The sequence below is a fragment of the Cervus elaphus genome, chromosome 18 (assembly GCF_910594005.1).
Source record: "Cervus elaphus chromosome 18, mCerEla1.1, whole genome shotgun sequence".
In the NCBI taxonomy this organism is placed as follows: Eukaryota; Metazoa; Chordata; class Mammalia; order Artiodactyla; family Cervidae; genus Cervus; species Cervus elaphus.
Window position 1 is genome coordinate 64,970,005 of NC_057832.1, and position 27,361 is coordinate 64,997,365.

Genomic DNA, 27,361 nt, shown 5'->3' on the forward strand with positions numbered 1-27,361 from the left:
TGTAGGAACAGTTTCCCAATTAAAGAAATTTTTTCTTTATGAATAATGTTACTCATATTCATAAGTATTGTTTATTATAAATAAACTGTAAAGAAAAAATTCATGTTCTGATTAGCATTATTTCATTATGGATACTGGTGAAGTACTGTCCAACTTTATTCTTAAGGCTTAAATTACCTAGTTGGCCCAACACAAGAAATTTCTTACTAAGCTTACTTATCCAGAGTGTGTTTTCTTTGAAAGAGATGTATACATTGTTAATATAATGTACATTCGGTGGGAAATATCTTAGTTAAATATGTTTTCAAATACTTTTAATCTTTTAAGCTTAAAAGTATAGACATACTATTTTCCAGCCACTGTTCTGGGGTTGGGTATATACAAACATGAAATATGGTTCCTGTAACTGAGAAACTTACAGTTAAGTGAATGAAAGAGTTGTATGTATAGGCGGATACCTATAATCAGGTTTTAAGGGCTATCCCTGAAGTTTACCTGAATTGCTACAGGAGCACAGATTGGGAGATAATTAATTTAGCCTTGTGCAGAAGAGGAAAGTTAAAAAACCATTGTTTCTTTTATAAAATCAAACAAGGTCTTCCAGGTGTTGACTGATGATTCTGATATTTTACTGCTTGAAATTTGGCATGCTTGCTTTGGGGATTTTCCTTTCCCCTGCATGAATCTGTAGTTTACAAGGCATTATCTTTAGGTTCTAACAATTAACATTAGAAAAGTTGGTGGATGATTGATTCTGTAAGGGAAAGATGAATGCAGGTGTCAAGATTTGAGTCTCTAGAGATTATTCTGTCCCTAACCGTGGAGCACCAGCATGTACTTTGCTAATTTCCTCAAGGAAACTTCAGCTTCCGTTTTAAGGCTTCACAGAGAAGTCATCATCGACTGAGCTGGGCTTGGAAAGATAAATAGAACTTTTCCATGTAGGGAAGAGGCACTCTGGGAAGAGGGAAAGTCTGAGGATAGCTGACTCAGAGAGAGTTAGAAGTTCAGAATGACAAGATTTTCTGGAATAGGGGATTGGGTGAATTTTGACACTGTTTACTAAGGAAGGTAATGTAGAAGTAGACTTTGGGTCTAAGATGGAAAAAGGGCTCTGTATTGGGGATATTAATTTGTAAAGTCTTTGGAAATTTCATTAGTTTATTTAAAAAAATTCTTTTCATTAAAATGTATTAATATCCGTACTTGCCTAGGTATCAAAAACACAGACTTAGAACTAATCTCTTCTTAAAATGCTTTTATTTTCCTGGAAAGAGAGCCAATCAGATAATTATAAAAATGCTTAAAACCGCTATAATTGGGCATCCTTGGTGGTCCAGTGGTGAAGACTCTGAGCTCCCAATGTAGGATCTCAGGTTTGCTCTCTGGTCAGGGAACTAGATCCATCTACTGGGGAACTAGATCCATATAACTCTTGGGAACCAAAAGTTCCCAAGCCATAGCTAAAGATCTTGCATGCTTCAACTAAAAGGATCCCACATGCCATAAGTAAGACCTGATGCAGCTGAATAAATTAATATTAAAAAACCCTCTATGATAGTAAGAGTCACAGGTCTTGATGAGGAACTTGGGGACATTTGTTTATCTAATGGAGACTGAAGATGGGAATGAGGAGGAGAGGTGAGGAGTCATGTGAAAGAATTCCTCGGAGATTGCCTCACAGAATTCAAGTGTTTTTTTGAAGAATGAGTTAAATGGTGGGAAGGGGAAAGAGGGAAACATTTCAGTTAAAAATTTTGCTTATATAATGCCTTGGGAACTGTGGATGAAGACCTATGGATAGAGGTTCATAACACTGCAAAGGAGGCAGTGACCAAAACCACCCCAAAGAAAAAGAAATGCAAGAAGGCAAAGTGGTTGTCTGAGGAGGCCTTAAAAATAGCTGAGAAACGAAGAGAAGCCAAAGACAAAGGAGACAAGAAAAGATACACTCAGCTGAATGCAGAGTTCCAGAGAATAGCAAGGAGATATAAGAAAACCTTAAGTGAACAATGCAGAGAAATTGAGGAAAACAATAGAATGACAAAGACCAGAGATCTCTTCAAGAAAATTGGAGATACCAAGGGAACAAAGATGGGCACAATAAAGGACAGAAGTCGTAAGAAATCTAACAAGCAGAAGATACTAAGAAGAGGTAGCAAGAATACACAGAAGAAATATATGAAAAAGGTCTTAATGACTTGGATAACCATGATGGTGTAGTCACTGTAACACTCATCTAGAGCCAGAATGCAAAGTCAAGTGGGCCTTAGGAAGCATTACTACGAACAAAGCTAGTGGAGGTGATGGAATTCCAGTGAATTATTTCAAATCCTAAAAGATGATACTATTAAAGCACTGTACTCAGTATGTCAACAAATTTGGAAAACTCAGCAGTGGTCACAGGACTGGAAAAAGTCAGTTTTCATTCCAATTCCAAAGAAAGACAATGCCAAAGAATGTTCAAACTACCACACAATTGTACTCATTTACATGCTAGCAAGGTAATGCTCAAAATCCTTCAAGCTAGGCTTCAACAGTATGTGAACCAAGAACTTCCAGATATACAAACTGGATTTAGAAATGGCAGAGAAACCAGAGACCAAATTGCCAACATCTGTTGGATCATAGTAAAAGGAAAGGAATTAAAAAAAAATCTACTTCTGCTTCATTGACTATGTGAAAGCCTTTGACTATGTGGATCACAACAAACTGGGGAATTCATAAAAAGATGGGAATACCAGACCACCTTACCTGTCTCCTCAGAAACCTCTATGCAGGTCAAGAGGCAACAGTTAGAACCTTACATGGAACAGAGGACTGGTTAAAAATTGAGAAAATCAGGGCCGTATATTGTCACTCTGCTTATTTAACCTATATTCAGAGTACATGATGCAAAATGCCAGGCTGGATGAATCACAAACTGGAATCAAGATTGTCAGGAGAAATATCAACAGCCTCAGATATGCAGATGATACAACTCTAATGGTAGAAAGTGAAGAGGAACTAAAGAGCCTCTTGATGAAGGTGAAAGAGGAGAGTGAAAAAGCTGGCCTACAATGGAACATTAAAAAAACTAAGATCATGGCATCTGCTCCCATCATTTCATGGCAAATAGATGGGGGAAAAGTAGAAACAGTGGTGAACTTTATTTTCTTGGACTCCAAAATCACTGCAGATGGTGACCGCAGCCTTGAGATTAAGACACTTGCTCCTTGAAAGGAAAGCTATGACAAACCTAGGCAGCATATTAAAAAGTAGTGACATCACTTTGCCAACGAAGGTCCATATAGTCAAAGCTGTGGTTTTTCCATGAGTCAAGTATGAATGTGAGAGTTGGACCACAAAGAAGGCTGAGCATTGACAATTTGATGCTTGCCAAGTGTTGTGCTTGAGAAGACTCTTGAGAGTCCCGTGGGCAGCAAGGAGATCAAACCAGTCAATCCTAAGGAAAATCAATTCTGAATGTTCATTAAAAGGACTCATGCTGAAGCTGAAGCTCCAATACGTTGGCCACCTGATGCAAAGAGCTGACTCACTGTAGAAGACCTTGATCTGAGAAAGACTGAAGGCAGGAAGAGAAGGTGGTGACAGAGGATAAGATGGTTGGATGGCATCACTGACTCTATGGACATGAGTTTGAGCAAACTCTGGGAGATAGTGAAGGACAGGGAAGCCTGGTGTGCTGCAGTCCATGGGGTCACAAAGAGTTGGACGTGACTTAGCAACTGAACAAGAACAACATGATGTCTTGGGAGTGTGAGGAAGTAACTTGTGCATACAGTCTGCTTGTGATTGAGTGTCACTTGTAGGAACAATATAAGTAGGGATGGGTAGGGTCCTACATGTCATGTGTGTGTTGATTTTTATGTTGAAGACAGTCTTGTTGGTAGTCAGGGAAGCTTATTATAAAGGATTTTAAGTAGAATGACTTGATCAGATTTGATGCTGAACAACCAGTTAGAATCATGTTCTAGAATCTCAGAAATACAGTTGAGGGTAGAGTATAAATTTAACTAAGGGACACAATAATGGGTAAAACATACGTCTTACTTGGTTGTGAGGCAGGAAAATAAATATGACATTACTGCATTCTGAGTGTTGTAGTATGAAGTGGTATGGATTGCATGTAGAAGAGGAGCAAGTCGTTTGGGACTGCACATTTAAGAGTCATAGGTCTATGGGTGGTGTTTGCACCTAGAATATTCATGAGATTTTCTAAGAAAATAATTTAAAACAGAGATAAAAGACCTGAAGGTAGACTTCTAGACAAAAGCAACCTTCATAGGATAACAGTTAAAGAAGAATCATCTAAATCTATGATGTTAGCACTGTGGGTTATAATCGATTATTAGGTTGCAAAATCAATAATGACTTAGCGACTAAACCACCACTACCAAAATCAATAATAGTGAATGGGAAATTAATATGATTGATTATAGACAGGATTTTAAAAACATGGATTAGGAGAGAATAGAAATTATGATATCAGGGTATGTGTGGTAAAGGTGATTATTGTTTTGTGATGTTTTGTTCAGATATGTGCATTTGTACTTTGGGTACAGTATAAAATGTCTTTATTATGAGTTGTAATCACAAACTTTTGAAAAAAAAACAAAAGAGACTAAGGAAGAACAGTTGGAAATAATTAAATCACTTTTGTTCTTCACTTCTCTGATGGCAAGGAAAAGAAATGGACCCAGTGAAAGTGCCGTGGGAAGTAGATTTTCCTTTTCATTGTACAGTTGCTTTCCCCCAGGCCACCTTTACCACATCAGTAATGTAAGGAGGGAAAATACAAAGAAATAAGGGGAAAGGGCTTGCAAGATAATGAACTGAAGGGTAGAGATGGAGAGGAAGAAAGAGAAAGTATGAATAAGAAATATGGATGAGAGAGAATAAACCCCATATGGAAGCCTGGCTTTTAGCCTAACTTGACTGAGTGGCTCCAGAAGCTCCATTTCCTAGCACCATGGCCCAAAAATGCCCCTTGGATTTGTCCTGCCACGGCAGCTCTGTTTCCTATTAGAGATAAAGCTGGATGAAGAACCTGGGGTAAGGGTACAAAACTACCTCTAATTAAAATTGTGATTTAGTTATATCACTAATAAAAGTTATTGAGAGCTTAACTAGGCGTCAAGAACTATTCTAAGCACTTTAAATGCATGATCTCACCAAGTAAGTAAGTATTTGTTAAGCCCTTAGAACAATGTCTGGCACATGGTAAGCACTTGGTGAGTATTGGATATTATTATTATTTAATTACTAATTAGGGAAAAGTTACTAAATATCACCATTTTACTAGTAAGGAAATTGAAGTATAACAAAGTTATACTTTAACAAAGTATAGCAAAGTAAGTTTCTCAGAATCTTAGAGCTGGAAAGAAATAGAATCATTCACTTTTGAGTTGGAGGTGAGAGACTGATTAGTATAGGTACACAGCTACCCACTCCAGTATTCTTGCCTGCCAAATCCCACAGACAGAGGAGTCTGGTGGACTACAGTCCATGGGGTTACAAAAGAGTTGGACATGACTTGGCAATTAAACAACAGTGAAGGGTTATATGGTGATTGGTGCTTGAAATATGATGATAGAAGAAAGAATAGACAAAATAGGTCTTAAGTGAAAGACATTATGAAAAAAAAAATCCCTTTAGCTTGGTGACTGGTTGGATATGAAGTAAAAGGGTAAGATTTTAAGTTGGTTGTCTAGGGAAATAGTGAGTAGGATATAAGAAAAGGGAAAAAACTTTTATGCTGGGAAATGATGATAAATTCCATTTAATAGTATTGAATTTTATGTCAGATAGTCAAGTGAGGATTATCAGGGAATTCAAAACTAAAGTTAGAGATGTTTAGGCATTATCACATAAAGGAGTTGCAGACGCTTTAAGAGTGTTTGAGATCCCCAAGGATAACCAATAAGTTTTTGGTCACAAAAAATCTGGGGAGTCAAAAATAAAGCCATAATAATAGCCCCCACACAACATTTCTACGCCTTTGTCCACACCTGCTTTTTAGAAAATCTACGAGCAGTTCCAGGAATCTTTAAAAGAGTATGTCACTACTGGGACTTCCCTGGTGGCTCAGTCTGCAAAGAAGCCTCCTGCAATGCAGGAGTTTGATGCCTGTGTTGAGAAGATCCCCTGGAGAAGGAAATGGCAACCCACTCCAGAATTCTTGCCTGGGAAATCTCGGAGACAGAGACTGGCAGGTTACAGTTCGTGGGTCACAAGAGTCAGACACGACTGAGTGATTAAACCATCACCATGTCACTACTGCTCCAGGGACAGTGTATTTTTGGGCGTGTATTGTTTTGCTCGCTGCTGCCCTGCTTTCTGTGGCTCTGTCTCCTCTTGCTGCCACCCCACCGTCTGTGAATGGGGGGAGCTTCCGTTGTGGTTTAGCACCTTCCCCACCACCACAGCAATTGCTCTTTTAGACCAATGACGTTCTCAGAGACCCTGGAGAGTCAGTGGTGAAAAAGCTCTTCTACTTTTTCTTATTCTTCCATCAAGTTTCAGACTTGATATCCATTGACTTTTTCAGCAGTTCTGTCCAGGTGACAGATGTATTGACTTTATGGTTCCTTAATCAGTTTCTTATGCCTAGATGATTCCTGACCATCAGATAAACTCTAACAGAAAATATTTCTCAGTGTCTGCCCCATTGGTCTTTAGGCATATCTAGACTTGTCTAAATCCTAGGGTGAAGGCTGCTAACTAGGCTTAAGCTGAAGCCAGGACCCTTCCTGGAAGCTCTCTGGAGAAAAGAGAGATCAAAGTGGGAAATTCCCATATTTTCCAAGATTATTTCATCACTTGCTACTTCTGGTCTCTTTAGTGCTTCCTGTGGTATTTTCCTGGTTGATTTGAGGTTGTTTCTTCTCTCCAAATGGAGCAATCACATGTACTTACTATGGAATTAGGTCCTATCTGAATATTCTATGGGGAGTCTTGATTCACTTTTTTCTTTTCTTCTTACGATTTTCCATGCCTCTTTATGGGAGTTTAGTAAAGAGTTGACCATCTAGCACATTTTCCTTTGAAATGAGTATAGGTAATTTTTTTTTTCCTGGTTACCTGTGAACAATCCCAATGAGCCTTTTTGAAAACTCATCATTTGCAGTTATTTTAGAACAGCAATTTATTGAAAGCTACTGTGTTAGAAATGTTTTATTGCACTGCACTACAGCTATGAAGTGCAAGGAACCATGAAGATTGAAAATTACAAATGACAGATGTGTCTCTTTCTTCTTACTTTTTAGCCTTCTTTGAATCCTGGGGGCAGCCAGTCATCTGATGTGGTGCTTTTGAACCACTGGAAAGTGAGGAATTTTGAAGTACAACGTGGTGACGTTGTGTCATTAGTGTGAGTAAATCAGAAACATACTATATTCCTATAGGAGACGATTTATAATGATCTGATTTAGCTAGTAATTCCATGTTTTTTATATAATATTTAATGTAATGACCATACAGTCAGTTACTAAATAGGTTCACTTAAAATGTAATACATTTTTCAAAATCTATTTTGAAATGTAACAATACTATGAAAGAAGATTTTTTCCTATTATACTTAAAATTTATCCATTGATTGACATACTTGGTTTTGGCAAAATGTGTTTAGTGAAATATTGATTGGAAATTATTATATTGATGATCTAAGGTACATGTATCTGGTATTTGAGTTATTTTGAAATATTGCATTTTGGAAGCAACTTGTATGTTACTCTCATGCTTTATTAGCTGTGTAGCTACAAAATATTTCTAGACCATTGTAAATGTGACATGAAATTCAGTGGCATATATATACATATATATATATGTATATATATATCAGTAATTTAACTGAAAAAAGGAAGTTTGGAAGATGGTAGACTGGAGGCTTTTGTTTGGGACCAAAAGGTGGCACTGTTTCTCTGTTAAAGCATTACGACTGGTCAGGAAGAAGAATTTCATTCCAATCTTAGTGTAGAGAAGGAATGTCAAAATGTACATGACTGACACAATGATATTCCTAATGTTTGAATGATTTAGACTTGAGATTTGTTTGTTTATTTTAAAAGTAAATTTACACTGAGAAGACTGCTACAGAACTTGCCTAATTTCTACTGTTTTCAGCTACTTATACAAATGTTTTAATATGATTCCCTGTTATGCCAGTTAGTGCATTGGGGAAGCAATTAATGTAGTAGTTACTGTTATTTGTTTTAATGATAGTAAAATCCTACTGTTTGGTGAAGACTGCCAACTTCTAAGTATGATTCTTGAATTAGAATAATTGTTTATTTTTGGGTGATAATTTATAATTGGTAAAAGTAAAACGTTATCTACTTGTTCTTACTTACCTTTGGTTACTGCTTTGTGGAAAGAGATGTTTTCTAAATGTGTCTCAGTCAAGCCTGTTCTACTAAGATTTATTTGAAAACATATTAACTAAACCTGGTCAGTAACTAATGAAATAAATTTGAGTGGAGTTTTGTATGGCAGACATCCAAGGATGGGGATTAATGCTTCTCATATTCTTGAGTGCTTTCTTTAATATTACTACTCTTCAGAGTATCCTTTTACTTTGTCATTCAGGGAACTGTTTCTGCAACCTCCTAACAACCTTCCCATGCTGGGTTAGCCTGTCGTGTGCTCATTATTCTTTCGCTTTTGGTTTGACAAGGTTACATCCTCACTTAGTCTGTGATGGAGAGGATACCCACCCAAGTGAAAGAGGTCACCTTATAAGCAGACTATTGTGCGGTATATTTTTTCTGTGAGAAACATGCTGACTATCTTTAACCAAATGAATTTGAATAGGTAATTGGGGAGGAAAAAGGGCTCCTTAAAATCCAGGTTTGCATGGATCCAAAACGGTACCCTAGCATATCCTAGATTATATTAAAAAAAGAGAGTGTTATCCCTTTATGTAAATATTAAAGTGATTGATATTTATTATATAAATTAATTTCAAAAATAGTATATTCAAATTGTTGTTGCCATACTAAATGATAGCTACTTCAGTTGAACTGTATTTTAAATGAGTTAACCATGTGATGTATCTCTGTCAGGTATAAATAACACAAATTTTCTTTCATAATGCTTGTTGTTAGTAGGAGCTATTTACATATAAAAATGCTTAGTGATTGGTATCATATTATTTAACAACAAATAATCATCAAGCAGTAACTGTTGCTTTCTTTTGATGAACAACCAGACTTATACTTCTTTAGTATGATGCAATACTAATAAAAGACACTGTTTAAAGTATCTTTTTAGTTTTATGAGCAAAAATGCTTTCTGGACACATGTCCTTACATTAGAATATCCTGTCAATATAAGAAATGTGTGACTAATACAGAAACACATGACTAAATTTTGAATTTATGGCTAAATATAAAATACAAAGATAACAAATTGATGTTAATTATGCATTTTATTGATACATAAGTAATCTTTGGTAACAAAGTAGTGTGACAGCTTATATTTTAAATCATTCCTGGACAGCATTTTATGTATTCAGAGTATGTGGAAATGCAGCATTTCTACTATAATATTATATATGCCTTTCTGGCAAACTTTGTGGTTTGCAAATTCATTCTTAAATTACTAGGGCTTATGCATCTTCATAACCAGAACACCAATGAAAATAACAATAATTCCAATAGCACTATTTAAAAGACATCTGAAGTTTCTAATAAATAAACACTGCAGTAGATGTTGGATTTACTTAAAACAATAAAGGTGAAGATAGCTTGATGGAAGAAGATATAAGGAAGGTTTGAGGCTATCTATGTTTTCAAGGGCCAGAGTTATTATTATCAGAATTTGCAAGTAGAGAAAAGATTGCAGGCTTTGTACAAAATGTACTAATCCCAGAGATGGATGTTCAGCTCATTGTTTTGTGTTATTTTATTTGTTGTAAATTTTTATTTTTTAAACAAAGATCCCGGTTAAACTTGCAGTAAGCTTTCTAGGAAAAAGTTGAATGTATAATACTGATTCCTTCTTAGCTTGCTGCCTTTAGTATACTCAGCCTTCAACTGCTATTAATGAGATAACATTAATGATTTTGGGAGAAAATCAGATGTGAACCAGTGAAGCTTCTGCTTTATATCGACTTCTTTCTCCATTCTTTCTCACCAGCTGCCTATGAACTAATTCATGTTACAGTAAGACAGTATGTAGCAGAGCAGACTGTCCCTTCTGTTTCGTTCAGAGTTTATTGACCAACGCTATTCCCTAATGCAAGGAAGGTCTGGGTGAGGGAAGGGTACGTACTGAAATATGCTTCTTTGCATCTCTTCCTTCTCTTTTCCTGTCACTTTCTTTCTGTAAAAGACTGTAGCAGGGCAGCAACTGTTTAAGCACGTTATTCAGTAATGTTAAATTGAAAAGTGTCTTTGTTTAATAACATCACACAAAACATTATTTGCTGTCATTGAGTCCTCAGTGTTACTGAGTGTATGGAGGAGACATCATACTCTCTTGGTGGATTTGCAGACTAAAAGTGGTGATTAAGGTGGATTTTCTATACCTCGGAATTGACTTTTCATTAACCTGTGTGATGGCCTTACTGCCATACACTTAACATAAGTAGCACTATTTTATAATGATATATCAATTAACAGAACCATTGGGACAGAGTTTCCTTCATAATAAAGTTTCAAATAATCACGTTTAAGAGTGTTTTAACTTTTCACTTTGAGATATTATTGACTTAAAGATTGTAAAAATAGTACAGGGAGTTCCCGCATATCCCCTTATTTATTTTTTTAAATTTTATTAAGATAAAATTGACAAAATTGTAAGATATTTAAAGTGTATACTGGGATGAATTGATATATGTACACATTGTGAAAGAATTTCCCTCATCAAGTTAATTAACTCACCCATCATCTATTTACATTTTGTACGTGGGGGGCGTGGGGAGGGGGTTGGGCATAAGCTAGAGAGAGAGAGAGAACATTTAAGTTCTACTGTTGGTGAATTTCAGTTATATAACACAATTTATTAACTATCATCACCATGTTATACATTAGCTTCTCAAACCTTATTCTTCTTATACCCTCCAAATATTAACATCATACACAACCATAGTCTAATTATGGAGACTGGGAAATTGACATTGATACAATACTGTTAACTAGTCTACAGACCTTATTTAAATTTCACTAGTGTTCCCACTAATGTCCTCTTTCTAGGCCAAACTCCTACCCAGGATCCTGTATTTTGTTTTTATTTTTCTTGTCTCTCTAGTCTCTTCTAATCTGCAACAGTTCCTTGGTCACTCTTTGTCTTTTTTAAGCTTGACACTTTTGAAGGGTCCTGGCCAGATGTTTTGGGGAATGATCCCTTTGAATGTGTGAGGGTCAGTCTGTCTCCAGTGAGGAGGTGGTGCTGTTGATGGCAGTTGCTGGGGAGGCTGCCGCAGTGGTAACAGTGGGAAGGTGGATGAGACAGGGTGGGAGGAGATGGAAATGGTCAGGCACAGAGCTTTTCAGGTTCTTGCAACCACATATTTGTGTCCTGACTAATAGATCCCATGGCTTCTATAAGTCCACACAGATGATTCTTTAGATGCTAGGAAGTAAGGAGGGAGGCCTGTGCAGGTGGGGAAGGCTACAGTTTGTAGTAGGGGTAGAAGGGAAGAAACTAAGGCTAGGTGACAGATGGCAGCATTCACTTCTACAGTAGAAGGTGAGGGTGAGCGAATTCTCCTTTAATGCACACTGCTGTATGTCAGGCATTACACTAAGTGCTTTGGGTTGCCATTTTAATTCTCATAACAGTATCAGGAAATAGTTATTATTATTTTTGTGGGTAGTAGACATTATTGGAGAAGGCAATGGCACCCCACTCCAGTACTCTTGCCTGGAAAATCCTATGGGCAGAGGAGCCTGGTAGGCTGCGGTCCATGGGGTCGCGAAGAGTCAGACACGACTGAGTGACTTCACTTTCACTTTTCACTTTCATGCATTGGAGAAGGAAATGGCAACCCACTCCAGCGTTCTTGCCTGGAGAATCCCAGGGACGGTGGAGCCTGGTGGGCTGCGTCTATGGGGTCGCACAGAGTCGGACATGACTGAAGCGACTTAGTAGCAGCAGCAGCAGTAGACATTATTAATTTATTTTTTAATGTACTTTTTATTTAGGTAACTTTGGTTTATAATATTATATGTTTCATATGTAATCATTATATTTCTACTTCTGTATACACTAAATCTATCAGACATAAAGTGGTAAAACTAAGATTTAGCAAGTAAATGGCAGAGCCAGAATTTGAATTCAGGTCCATTTAAACCTGTATTGCTTCATATAGTATGCATATGTGGCTACTGAGCTGTTAAATGTGGCTTTTGTTATTCAGTTGCCCAGGAGTGTCCCACTCTGTGACCCCATGGGCTGCAATGCACCAGGCCTCTCTCTCCCTCACCATCTCCCAAAGTTTGCCCAAGTTCATGTCTGTTGCGTTGGTGATGCCATCCAGCCATCTCATCCTCTGACACCCTCTTCTTCTGTCCTCAATCTTTCCCAGCATCAGGGACTTTTCTAATGAGTCAGCATTAGATGACCAAAATACTGGAGTTTCAGTTTCAGCATCAGTCCTTCCAATGAATATTCAGGGTTGATTTCCCTTTAGATGGACTGGTTGGATCTCCTTGCAGTCCCAGGGACTCTCGGGCGTCCCTTCCAGCACCACAGTTCAAAGGCACCAATTCTTCGGCGCTCTGCCTTCCTTACTGCTGCCACTGTGCGCTTGTTACGTAACGTGGCTGCTGCTTGTTAACATGACAGTGTTTGTGTGCCAACTGCTTGTGTGCTCAGTCATGTCCACGTCTTTGCGACCCCATGGGCTGCAGCCCGCCAGGCTCCTCTGTCCATGGGATTTTCCAGGCAAGAATATTGGAATGGGTTGTCATTTCCTTCTCCAGGGGATCGTCCCAACTCAGAGTTTGAACCTGAGTCTCTTGCATCACCTGCACTTGGCAGGTGGGTTCTTTAGCACTGAACCACTGGGAAAGACATATTTTGGATATATTCAGTCAAATAAAATATATTATTGAAATTAACTTCACCTGTTTCTTTTTCCTTTTTTTAATGTAGCTAGTAGAAAATTTGAAATTACCTATGTGACACACATTACGTTTTTTTTTTTCCATTTATTTTTATTAGTTGGAGGCTAATTACTTTACAATATTGTAGTGGTTTTTGCCATACATTGACATGAATCAGCCATGGAGTTACATGTGTTCCCCATCCCGATCCCCTCTCCTGCCTCCCTCCCCATCCCATCCCTCTGGGTCATCCCAGTGCACCAGCCCTGAGCACTTGTCTCATGCATCCAACCTGGGCCGGTGATCAAGGGTTTTACCCTTGATAATATATATGTTTTGATGCCGTTCTCTCAGATCATCCCACCCTTGCCTTCTCCCATATAGTCAAAAAGTCTGTTCTATACATCTGTGTCTCTTTTTCTGTCTTGCGTATAGGGTTATCGTTACCATCTTTCTAAATTCCATATATATGCGCTAGTATACTGTATTGGTGTTTTTCTTTCTGGCTTACTTCACTCTGTATAATGGGCTCCAGTTTTATCCATCTCATTAGAACTGATTCAAATGAATTCTTTTTAATGGCTGAGTAATATTCCATGGTGTATATGTACCACAGCTTTCTTATCCATTTGTCTGCTGGTGGTCATCTAGGTTGCTTCCATGTTCTGGCTATTATAAACAGTGCTGCTATGACACATTACATTTTAAATGGACAAATGCTCTGTCTAAATCTTTTTCTATTGTACCTGTTGCTTTCCTGGAGTGTGTCTATGGTGTCTCATGTAAGGATGAACTAAGATGAGATCCTAAAGTCTGAAGTGGAAAAATACTAATGTAGTTGCTATGAAGTACAGTAGACTCCAAAAGAGAGGTAAATACTATGTTGGTGAGTGTTGGGATGATGAGGTTCAGAGACAAAGGAAAAAAGACATGTAATTTACAAAGAGAGAAAAGTATCCAATATAGTTTATTATTTTTTTTTCTTGTAGGACTGAAGTCTCTTTGTTTTTTTAAAAAAATATTTACTTATTGAAGTATAGTTGATTTACAACATTAGGTTCCAGTGTACAGCACAATGATCAGTTTTATATGTAAATATATATTTTCAGATTATTTTCCACTATAGGCTATTATAAGATACTGAATATAGTTCCTTGTGCTATACAGTACATTTTTTTTTGCTTATCTATTTTATATGTAGCAGTTTGTATCTGTCGATCCGAAGTTCCAGATTTATTCTTTTTTACCTCTTTCCCCCCTTTGGTAACCATAAGTTTGTTTTCTGTGTCTATAAGTCTGCTTCTGTTTCGTCTGTGGATTCATTTGTATTATTTTTAGATTCCACATGAAAGTGGTATCATATATTTGTCTTTCTCTGACTTACCTCACTTCATATGATATTTTCTAGGTCCATTTGTGTTGCTGCAAATGGCAATATTTCATGCTTTTTTTATGGTTAAGTAATATTCCATTGTGTGTATAGACCTCACATCTTATATTTATATATATCTCACCAGTCATCTCTTGATGGGCATTTGGATTGCTTCCATGTCTTGGTTATTGTAAATAGTACTGCTGTGAACTTTGGGGTGCATGTATCTTTTTGAATTAGAATTTTTATCTTTTCTGGATATATGTCCAGGAGTGGGATTGCTGTATCATATGGTAGCTCTATTTTTAGTTTCTTAAGTAACCTCTAAATTGTTTTCCATAGTGGGTTCACCAGTTTAAATTCCCACCAACAGTGTAGGAGGGTTCCCTTTTCTCCACACCGTCCCCAGCATTTATTGTTTGTAGAATTTTTGTTGGTAACCATTCTGATCAGTGTGACGTGATATCCCATTGTAGGTTTGATTTATATTTTACTAATAATTATAATTGAGCATCTCTTTTATGTGCTTCACAACAGTTTTAGTATTTATTGACTGTTTATCATTTTCCAGTCCCCAGACTGAATTCTATGTTCATTTTTATTTAATCCTCATTAAAATAAACCCCAGTAAAGTAGGTATGTGGTTATTCCCATTTATAGGTGAGAACACTGAGGTACAAAGAGGTTAAGTAACTTGTTTAAGATCATATAGCTGAGTGGTAAATGGAAGAATGAAGGTTTGAAGGGCTTCCCATCAAATCAGTGTTCTTGACTATCCACCTGTAAAGCTTCTGTACATAGAGGTGATGGTTTGGTTGAGGATCCTTACTCATTCTTAGCAAAGAAGTCACACAAGCCCGTGCATCTCTACATCAATTGGATTATCCCATGAAGTTTCTGATACACTGGTTCCTGAAATGTAGTCTCTTCATTAATAGCAGTAATACTTTATTATAAACATAGAATCTGCATAAAATTTTGACAGCTGATTTGCAATATGCTAAGCTAATTGCCACTTTCAGTGATGGCTACTTCTGTAGCAGTAAGTATGCAAAGATGTGAGCCAGGGAAATAGATGAAATAGAATAGAGCCTTTGGGAAAAAAAAGAAAGGTGCTAGTTCCTTTGTGTCTTGATTGCTTGTAAATCTTTAAAGGTCCCTTGACCCACCATGGGAAATTAACTGCAGTCTGCTAAAACACGAAATTCATGTTTTGTAACAAATGCCCAGGGCAATGATAATACCAAATAATGACTTATAATTGTATTAAAAGCCATTTAATCTGTTGAGCTGGGAGAATATAATCGTGAATACTTAGCTGGTGTATCCATTGTACTTATTCCTAATGTTTTTGGTTGAGAGCCATTTTTTTGTTTTGAGTTTGTAGTTAATATTGTACATTTCAGGAACCAAATCTAGAAAGAACATGACTTTAAGAGAAAGGTTCTATAGGTAGGAGGAAGTGCCTAGGCTTTTGTTCGTTGTTTTTAATTAATTGGTATTCAAAATGCTGCAGAGTGAAGTCCTAGACTGTAATTTACTTTAATGAGAGATTTAGGTTTTGGCACTTCCATTTACCCATAATAATTTGTATTCATTACTGAGTATATTTACAAATGATACTTAAAAAATGAGATAGTATAAGTTTTGTTTGCTACTATTTGATCTCGATTAAATTGATTTTATAAATACTGTTTAGAGGCATATGGATAGAAAGTTGGTAACCTTAAGGTGGTCCTTAAAAGCAATTTCCTTTCTTGAGTAGGATAAACTGCCTTCACAATTTTTATACATTTAATTATGCAATAAAACATTTTCTTAGTTCAGAGACAAATTATAGCTTAGAGATATTTCAGTGATCATAAATTTCAATTTTGAATTATTGAGATTTTATGGTAATGTAACTATAGGAGCTATCCATAGCCTCTGCTCAACCCTTTTCATAAATCTTATATCCTCTGAGAGATGACTAGAAGTTGTCAAAGAACGAAGTTATATAGGCCGCAGTCCATGAAATAGTGGTACTTATGTTTGTAACTTTTTATTTTTATTGTGGAAAAAAAACCAATCTCAGAGGACACTGTTACCCTACTTAAAAAAAAAAGTGCAGGACAGCGTTTACAAAAAAGACACTCCTAAATGCTTGTTGTTTGTTATATGTAAGGTGTCAGATTGAACTGTGAAGGAGAAGCATTTTGAATATAAGCTTTAAATAATAATTCTAACAGAGGAATAACTTAAAAATTTAAGAAGTAAATTGTTGAGCTTTCAAGCAGAAGATATAATACACAAAAAATCAACTATCCCATATGTATGTCATCCCATCTTTAATAATTTTGGAATCAATAAGATATGTATGCTCACATAAACAGAGACCACTGAGATCAATCAGTGTCTGATTTCTTCAAGTATGATAGGCGAGTTTATTTCAAACTAAGGCACATATTGACAAAATGAGAAAACATTGTTATAAAGAATATCTAAAGGCATTATAGTACTACCAAGCAGGAAAGATTCCAGAGTGAAGAGAAAGACGCTGAGGTGAGCCCTATATTTAGCGCCACTTCTCACCTTGGGCTTTCTGTCACTTTATAAACAGCTCATGCCATGAGGCTGAGACGTGAAACAGTGGAGGCTAAGATGGGAGATGCTGGGCATAGTTTTTGGCAGTGTCACAGGGCTAAGAAGTCGCAAAGTAGAATTCAGGCATATGCAGGACCCTAGTGAAGCGCTTTCAATGTTTAATTGAAATCCTTGAAAGGCTATGTCATAGGAGTTAGGGAGAACTAGAAATAGACTATAAGTTACAAAAATTACAATGCAGCCTCTGATAAACTCAATCTTGATTTTAAGGTAATCTGCCTCCACTTTAACTATCTCTCATTGCCAGAAGCAAGAGATATCATGCAGAGTCTCTATATGTTTTATACACAGCACCTCGCATTCTATATAAAATTACCATGCGTATCACAAACCAGGTCCAAGATTTTAAAAATATAAAATAGCAAACAGTAGAAACACTCTTATGGTGTTCTAGTTTTTGGAGTTATTGGACATGATGTATAAAATAATTATAATCAATATATTAAAAATTGATGAAAAGATAGAGTTTATTAGAGAATCAGAATGTAGAAGAAGAATTGAAAGGGATTCTAGAGATGAAAACTAGTATAACTGAAGAGCTAGATCACTTTAATGCAAATTAGAGACAACTAGGGGCAGGATTATGAACTGGGTGATAGGTCAGTTAGGAAATTCGTAGGCCATGGGTGATTGGTTCATTGGTAGGCACTGCATCTAAACAGGGCCAATCTGAGTCATTCCTGGAAATGGATGTCTAAATATTAAGGGTGAAAATTTACATTTTTGTTAGAGTTGTTAAGTTTGAACAATATGATCTGTTTAAAAAAAAGTCACATTTTTTTAAGGTTACATCAATAAAATAGGTGCTAGGTATAGTAGGCAGAATTTTGGCCCTCAAGTTTCCATACCTAATTTCTAGGACAGTGAATATGTTGAGATATTGTGCTCATGGATACGTTACCTTGTATTGGCAAAGGGATTTTGTGGTTGTAATTAAGGTTGACCTTCAGTTGACCTTAAAGTGAGGAGGCTGGCCTAGGTTATCCTGGTGAGCCCAATCAATGTCTCAGGAATCCTTAGGAGCAGAAGCTAGCCTTGATTATCCAGGTGGGCCCAGTGTAGTCACATGAGTCTTTAAAAGCAGGCAGAGGCAGAAGTGAGGAAGAGTGCAGTGGAACAAGTCAGAGAGAGCCAGAGAATGGGAAGTATTCCATGCACTTTTGCTGGCTTTGAAGATTCAAGGACCATGAGAAGAAGAAAACAGGTTACCTCTAGAAACTAAGAACGAACTCTTGCCAAAGGCCAGTCATACACAGAATTGAATTTTGCCAACAAGCTAGTGAGCCTGGAAATGGACTCTCCCCCAGTCTCTACAGAAGGACCCAGAGTGGCCTACAGCTTGATTTGGGCCTTTGGAGACTCCAAGCAGAGTACCCAGCTGAACTTGCCAGACTGCAGTCCTGAAGGACGGTGAGCTTTTTAAATTTTAAATGGCTGTAATTTTGACTTTAAGCCCCTTCATTTGTTTTAATTTGTTAGAATGGCAATATAAAATTGTGTTTAGCAATGGAAAGATGCAAATGGTTCTAATACTACCCTTAGAATGTATAAAGGGATGAACTTTTATGGAAGACTCTTACTAAGTATTTGAAAAATTTTATTAAGCACTTGCCTAAGTAATTAAAAATTATTTTCTTTTGTGTAAAACAAACCTGTAAGCCTCTACTTGCAAGTTGCTTTGTATAAGAATATAAGAGTGGTGGTGGTTTAGTTGCTAAGTCATGTCTGACTCTTGCGACCCCAGGGACTGTAGCCCACCAGGCATCTCTGTCCTCTGTCCAAGGGATTTTCCAGGCAAGAGTACTGAAGTGGTTTACCATCTCCTTCTCTAGGGGATCTTCCTGACCCAGGGATCGAACCATGGTCTCCTGCATTGCAGGCAAATTCTTTACCAACTGAGCCACTAGGGAAGCCCCAGACAGAAGAATAAGCTTCAGAAAATATTGCTCCTTTTAGCTGTTTTCAGTCACTAAGTAGCTGAGTGACCTGGGAGAGGTTTTCTTGACTACTCGTAGGCTCAAGTTTTAGCACCTGCAAAGTAAGACGTATAGACTAGTTGATCTTTAAGGTGTCTTCCATTCAAAATAAATTGCATGAAATAGTTTTAGGAATCCAGATGAAATTGTTAAAAGAGCTAGACATAAGACTCAATCCCTCAGAACACTGGAAAAATATGCTGCGAACTTTTGAAGCTGGAGTCAAATTAATACGACATTTTTAAAATATGAGAAGCTCTGTAGATACATTAAACAGGCACTTCATAACAGATAAGGGGACTTTGAACACCAGGGCTTTTTTGGTCTAAGAAGTCAGATGAATGTATGCTTATTAAGATCCTCTTCAGTTGAAATGATTGAAAATCAAAAAATCTAAAGTTGGCAGACAGGTAATTATTCAGATATGTATTCAGATTTCATATTATTAATACAAAAGCTATAGACATCTATTTCTTTATCTCTTGTCATTTATCCTGGGTGTTGAGTTTTTGGCTCCACTGGTTAATCTAGTTCTGATGGCTTCCATCTCTTTTGTCAACTTCATATGCACTTTCCACCAGTCAATACTCTGTACCTGTTCTTAGGAAAAAAAAAAAAAAAGATTCTAGATCCCATATTCCATTTCATAGCTTAAGTCCTGGAGAAGTGGAAGAAATCTCAAAACTTCAATATCACCTTATTTGATCTAAGGTCAATAGCTGCCTTCCTGTTTTTTTTTTTTTTCCTTTTACAAAAAAACAAAAGCACTGTTTTTGATGAGAGGGGGTGGCATTGCTGGGAAGTGTGTCTGTGGCTGATAAGAAAGGGAGAGGGCTTAAAGTGACAGCCAAACTTTATCAGTGTTTTGGAGTTCAGGAGAACATTTCTTTCCAAGAACAGAAATACCTTTTTTTTTTTTTTGGCAATTGTTTATTTCCATTAAAGAGAAGCCTCAGTAACCCATTATTATGAAAGGTTACTTATTGCATAATCTAGTGACCGGTTTACTCACATTCAGAGGTCACATTAATATTTACTGAAGGCATAACAAGTATCCGTTTCATTTTATTAAAAACTGTGTGGAAACTGCTGACAGGCTGACTCAGTTTGATTTGGCTATGAATATGATAATTGTAATATGGCTCTCTGTGCTTTTAGAGGTCATAAGTTACATTGCAAAGATTTGTGTATTTGGATTGCTGCAAAATTACTGTAAAGTATTAAGACAACACAATAGGAAACATTTAAGTGTTAGTTGTATGTCTCACATAAATTGTACTGTACAATTAAGTATGAATCATCAAAATGTTTCAGGTTATTAAGAATTCATTATTCTACTAGAGGATCTTTAAAGAGCAGTAAGAACCTGAAGAAATAATAGGAAAGCTTGGTAACAGTGACAGTGTGTTAATCGAGTTGAAAGAAGGTAAAGAATGTGTTAACGGAATGCATACAAATTTGGCAAAAAAAGAAAAAGATATGTAATAAATCAACGGGAGAAATCAGTTAATAAAGAGGCCAATTATCAGTGAAGGAGGGGGGTGTATTTAATGATTCTAAATGAAAGGTTAAACTGCTTCTGTGAATTTCTGTCTAACAAAAAGGAAGAAAAGCAATATGGATAATTAGACAGTAATAAGATCATACCAAAAAAAATCAGAAAACTGCCTTAGGTGTTAGGGGAATATTGGCTTATGAACTTCACCTGCTGCAGTTATCTTCGAATATTCACTTTTGGTCTAGGAATGGAGATGGTGGGGATTTTGGTTATTTTCAAGAAGGAAATAGCACATTTAGCACTTTTATTGTGGATTTTTAAAATGGTAGCAAATAATGAAATGGATAAAGGATTTCTCATGAGAAACATATGTAACATCTGTCACTTGTTAAAATACTGTAATTTTTCACTACACATATTACTGGTTATTTACACTTGGATTCTGCTTTACTCATCTGTTTCATAGTATAAACAACTTTAGAGACTATCAACCTACTTGACTCATTCACAGAAATTCAGTATAGAATATTACAATTCTTAGAAAAAAATCTTCATGCAATATTTGGAATTGTTACTTAGGTGTTTTTAATAAGACCTTAACTGAGATACACTTCTAATTAACCCAATAACATAAATAACATGTATAATTATATATACACATATATAAATAAATTAAACTTTTAAAGATGGTAGATTCTTGGCCATTTTTTTTCCCCACAGTGGATGTAATTTTTATTATTTTTATTTATTTATTTTTTCATTTATTTTTATTAGTTGGCCATTTTTAAAGTATCTTATGCTTCTGAATTAAGGGAAGATCTTGGTGGTAATTTTTGGAATCAACATAAGGACTAATTTTATATGATCTCTGTACTAATGATCAGTTAGGGGGAATAGTAACCAAGATAATTAAGTTCATAGATGATTCCAAATTTAAAGATGGTATGAATATAGAAATTGGGCTAATCTCAGCTCTTATGATGCTATGTTGAGGGAAATGTCATTTAATTTATACAGAACTATATAATTATAATCTGTCTTTGTCACTGATAGTCATACAATTAGTTTGGCTTTTCTTTTATTAGATATTATATCAAATGTTTTTCCGTGTTGGTTTTCAACATCAATATACAGTGAAAAAGTCTGCTTTTCAAAATGTTAGCAGTTTCCCAATAGGTTAATAGCTCAAATAGGTAATAACCCAAGGGGCAGTTAATGATTACCTAGTCAAAAAAGATTTGGACCAGATACCAAGAGACCTGAGTTGTAGGCTTCCTCTGGCACTGTGGGACTGCATGTCAATTAACTTGTCAATTAACTACTGTGAAAAGGTTTTCCTTTTTAATAAAATTATCAGGATCACACCCGATAATTTCTAAGGTATCTTTTAACTTGATAGTTCTTTTCTACATGATTGTTTTATTTTCACATGTAGGTTAAATTTATTTTATGATGGGAGGCAAATAGCAACTCCTACTGGATTTTACATAGTGTTTTCCTATATTTAAATTATTGACAATTAATTCATTTGGCAATTAATTTTTCAAGTGTTTACTCTGGGCCCAGAACTAGCCATTTGTACAGCTGTAAAGAAAATAGACAGGAAAAGCCTCTTCCCTTGTGTAACTTATGATTCCACTAGATAGTTGTGTTTTGAATGAGCCCAAATTGAAAATAGACATTTTTGAAACTTGTCAAAAATGTAGCAGGTTGGGCCTATCAGAAGGGGAAACTTAATATTCAGTAAATTGTGCTCAGCACAACTCAGGAGTTATGGTGAACATGGTACAATGCTTTGTTCTGGTTCCAGAGTCAGTGTGCCCATATCTTCCTATCCCAAGATTCAGTGACTCTGTGTTGGTTGCTTGAAATTAGCCATGGTGGGAGTATTTATATCATCAAAATTGGTAAACACTTCACATGAGGGCTTACAGGTTTTAAAATTATCTGGTTAATAGCATATCATTTGTGTAAAATGTTGTCAGGTGGTGCAACAGAAATGGCAGACATAGTTCCTATCTATATGTATCTTATGATTAAAATAGCCACAGCAGAGACACCAGGTATATGTGAGTTTATAGAACCATAGGAACTGCTATGGATAGGATATTGAAAGTAATGAGTTAGTAAAAAGAGAGGCACTGGAAGAAAAGTAGGTGTAAATTTGAAACCTGATTTTAAAGATGGGGTGGTTAATGCTTGACCAGAGAAGCAGGAGAGTTTCAGAGATGGCATATGTAACAATTTTGAGGCATGGGGAGGAGGTGGCATGTGTAAGAATTTTGAGGAAAGAGTGAATAGCTATGTGGGAGAAGTGGTTAAGTAGGTTTGTTGAAGAGGTGTCAAAGCTTCACCTCATAGGAATATAACAATGTCTAAATCATGTGTTAAGCTGTATCAGAAGTCCTAAACATGGCCAGGTTTTCACTAGCACTGTAGTTAAAAATGGAAGACCATTCTTGAATTTTTTGACTTTATCTTAGTGATGCTTTGAGAGTTAAGGAAATAAAAATCCTTTACAGTAGATTATAGACTCTATACCAAACTGAAGGCCTGTAACATGTTGCTTGCAGTAAAAATTTTACTGAATATTGATACTGAGTGTATCACAGATACGCAATTTCCTCACCATGAATTGCAAGTTTCTCTTACTGTGCAATGGGTTGGCATGTATATAACATGGTGACTGTGTAGTAAGCTGGAAGAGGCCAGTACAAGCAGGGGAAACTGGACAGATCTTTAAAAATGTGCTGAAGCTCTGCTTTAAATGTGATATCTGGAGCCGGTGGACAGGCTGCCATACAGGAATCTGGAATCTTTGAAATAGTTGAGCACACCAACTCCAGTTATGTGAAGGGGGGTCACAAACAGCAAGCAAAGAAATGCAAACATGTGGATCAAAATGGAAAATGCCCCTTTGGAAAACACAACTGGTATGTGCATGCCTGACTACATTAGCTAGATTTGTATCAGCCTGTTATCAGCCTGGTGCAATGAGAGAGCAGCACGTAGACAAGAGGTGGAAGCTGGCATTCTTTATTTCTCTCAATCATGTCATTTTGGAATACCAATAGTAGTTTTCTTTGTTAAAATAAATACAGGGTGTGTATATATAAAATGAAATAAACATGCTGCCTAATCAAATAATCTTCATTTTTCAGCACTGCATTTGGAGCAATAACTCTACAATGAAAATAGCTATCATCATTTTGGCAGTTAATAGCTTATTAAACTGTTCCACAAAATTTAGTAGTATGTACTGTTGAAAGCAGTAAGTTTATTTTTTCAGTTTCTTATGGAAAATTAGCTTGAAAAGAACAGGTCATTAACAATACAATTGCACCCATTTTTACATGGGAAATATGAACAGATTTATAGGAGCTTGGAATATTGAAGAAATTATAACCAGAGATTGTTGGTTGTTTATAATTATTGGTGATCCTGAAACTGTGGCTAACCTCTAACGTAGAGATTGAATGAACTTTTAAGGTTTCATTGGACAAAGTTGGACTTCTGTAAGAATTTGAAATATAGTATATTATATACTGTAGCTATGCTTTGAACATAGTAATTTTTAACTTCTCATGAGTATTGCACTAAAAACCCCTGATGTTTTACTGAGTTACCACTCATGAATGGCAGACAATAATACAGGAATTGAGAAGTAAATTATTTGAGCTTTTTCAAATTTTTTCTTAAACCTATTTTTTAAGAGACATATACTTGAATGGATGATACTGTCTTTAATGTGGAATTGTGTTGAAATAAATTCAGAGTGCATATATGCCCCAAATAAAAGCAAAACCTAGCATGGGTACCTTAAAAGATTAGTTCCAGTATGGATTGAGCGGTGAACATAGGATGCTGTTTTTACTGAGGTCATGATTTTAATGTTTCGAGGTTGTGTTTTTTGCTTAGTGATTTTATTAGATGTGGCATAGAATGGGATATATATTACAGCCAAGCTGCTATTACCTTTTTTAAAATTCAAGCTTTTAAAGTTTTCACTGACATTTCAAGAGGTGGAATAATAGTAATACTCATGGGTGAGTTCTAGTTTGAGTTTTGCTTCTGACTAGGCAGAGAACCTGAGTAAGCCACCTCATCAGCTAGGACTTAAGTTTCTTAAGTTATAGTGTCATGACATTGTCCGGGGTGACCGTATCATAAACTTTTACCCTAAAGTGAAATAGAAGGGCTGGTTTCAACAGAACCTTTTTGACCCCTACTCTTATTCCAATTCCAGTATTCATTCTTTAGATCAGAGATATCTAAAAAAATACAATGTGAGCTATATATGTAATTTTAAATTGTCTACTTGGCACATTGCCAAACTAAAAAGAGGTGAAATTAATTTTAATAATTATTTAGCTCAGTGTAGTATCCCAAATATTATTTCCACATGTAATTAATATTGAACTATTAATGAGATATTCACCATGTTTGAGATGCCAAGTCATAAATCTGGTGTGGCTTTCCAAGAGCGCATCTCAACTTGGGACTAACTCCTTTTCCAGTGTTTGGTAGCTTCATGGAGGCTCATGGCTACTGTACTGGACTGTGCAGCTGAGAAGATTGGATCTTTACATCACTACCCATCAATCAAATTTAGGAACTTTAGAATCACCTTTAATTCCTCTTGTTTTCTCCCCTTTTTTTATTCAGTAGTGACAGAGCTTAGAGCTGAATCGGCACATTTTCTCTATATTTTCAAACATCCAGAAAGAGTAGTCTGAGTTCTTTTCAGTTCTTAACTTACTTCCTTAGTTTAGTGAAGTCAGACTTCTGTGTTCAATACTGGACAGAAACTCCTTGAAAAAGCTCCCATACCTTCTTGGTGCTAAATATAGTGGCCACAGTGTGAATGCTTCCTTATACCATAGCTAACTCAGGCACTGTACATACTTCCTCCTTGAAACTGCCTTGTCCCTTGTCATGTACTGCATTCCTCTTTCTTGCTTATTCCCTGAGTCCTGTGTTTTTCTGGTTCTTCTCTTGGATATATTTTCTGTTTCCTTTGCCCACTGTCCTTGACTTCTTTCCTAAGAATCAAGCCTACACTTTTAGCTATTTATTGGATATATCTGTACGATGATACTCTGTGAATTATTCCAACCCAACCTAGCCTTTGCTCCATACCAAACTTTTCTTCCCCTGGTTATTATTTTGGTTCTTGACCTCCCATATTTGGTCACAAGTCAGAGTTAGAGAGTTTACTATAATCTTCGGCTTCTTCCTTTAAAAAATTTTTTTTTTTTTTTAACCAGCTACATATAATTAGAGACTCAATATTTTGGGGTTTACCTGTGAAATACATACTGAATATTTTTATTTTCTCTTTTTTTGCAATGTTTTACTTCATGTCCCTCCCACCCGTGCTAAAATCCCACATGGTCTCCCTTACTTTGTTTCCTCTAATATATTTTTGACATCGCTACCAAAGTTCTGAGCACAGTCGGATAATGCTATTTTCCTGTCAAAACTTCTACCAGTTCCATTTGTTCTCTTGTGTGGCATGTATGTCCTAGACTGCTATTCTATCTTTAACCCTAGACATACTCTTCAGTATTTTCCTTTCCTCTGAAACTCTTTCAAGACCTAAATTTATTTTAAAGATGAAATTTTAGGCTTCTTGATATTAATGGAAGGAACTAGGCATCAAGTGTGGACAGTATGGCTTGACAGCACTTGGGCGCTCATAACAAATGGCAAGATGCATGGTGCGGCTATGTGGTGGTCAAAGCTAGGTTAATAAGCAGGTTTCTTTGTTTCCCTGTAAAAGAAGTCCTGTATAGCGATTTCAGTTTCTGAGCAGCAAGAATTAATAACATCCTGGTAGCAATGAATGATTTATATTTTATTTACAGATATACTTTCTGCACTTGGAAACTAATATAGAGAAATATCTTAGTTAAGCTGTTCAGCTTGGCTGACTTTTATAGGAAAAACAATAGATCCCCTGAGGTAATACTAATGTAAGTAGAAAGTAACTATGGCAGTTAGTACATCTAGTTGCATTGAGAAAGAATGACTTGTTACCTGTTTCTTAATATTACTATAATTGGTTGTCTCCTAGCCTCTTTCTTCTCCTAGTGTATTTCATTTGGATGAGATGTTCATCCTTTATAATGCACCGTATTATTTCATCCAGCCCAATCTTATTACTAACCTCATGTGCCTTAGCTGGCATGGGGCTTCCCTTAGGCAGCATAGTCATTGATGCTGGGAGGAAGAAGATAAATATTAATTGGAGGGTGTTAGATCTGGGAAACCTTAAAAAAATACTAAATATGCTGAGGAAGTCATTTTTGCTGCTATTTTATGGAAGTTTGTGTAAAATCTAATTGCTTGATTTGAAAGAAAACTGCAGGTCATAAACAGCAATGAATAAATTGTCAACAGGAATGCTTTTGCATATAGTAAAAATGTTTTGCCCTTGTCTTAAAATGAAAGCAAGATAATAGCCAATAATCATATTTAAAATGGTAGTGATACCTTCTCACCTCTATAATTCCAAGCAAGTCCAAATGTGAACTCAGGATTCAGCATATATTGTTTTAATGTAAACATGGGTCATCAGTGAAAACTTATTTTCTAAAATCACCAATATGATGGTAAAGTGAATATGAGCAGTGAGAGTTGTAGGTAGGAGGATAAAAAAGTGCCAAACTGTAACTGTCACAGAATACTTCCTTTAAAGTAAAATTAATCTTTTTTTTTTTTAAGACAACAGTTACTGCCATTTACTTGGCACATATGATCTTCTAGATACTCTGCTAAATACCTTTTAAACATTTTCCCTCTTTTTTCTCAAACAGTATCA

The 27,361-nt window shown here is 36.2% G+C and overlaps 1 protein-coding gene across 4 annotated transcripts in view; it reads left to right on the forward strand.

The window, feature by feature from the left end:
* IMMP2L (inner mitochondrial membrane peptidase subunit 2) overlaps positions 1 to 27,361 on the forward strand; it is a 941,241-nt gene that overhangs the window by 69,167 nt on the left and 844,713 nt on the right. For all 4 annotated transcript variants that reach the window (XM_043872109.1, XM_043872107.1, XM_043872108.1 and 1 more), the window contains one exon: positions 7,269 to 7,372. In XM_043872109.1, coding sequence (XP_043728044.1) covers positions 7,269 to 7,372 — 104 coding nt within the window. The remainder of the gene's footprint in view (positions 1 to 7,268; positions 7,373 to 27,361) is intronic.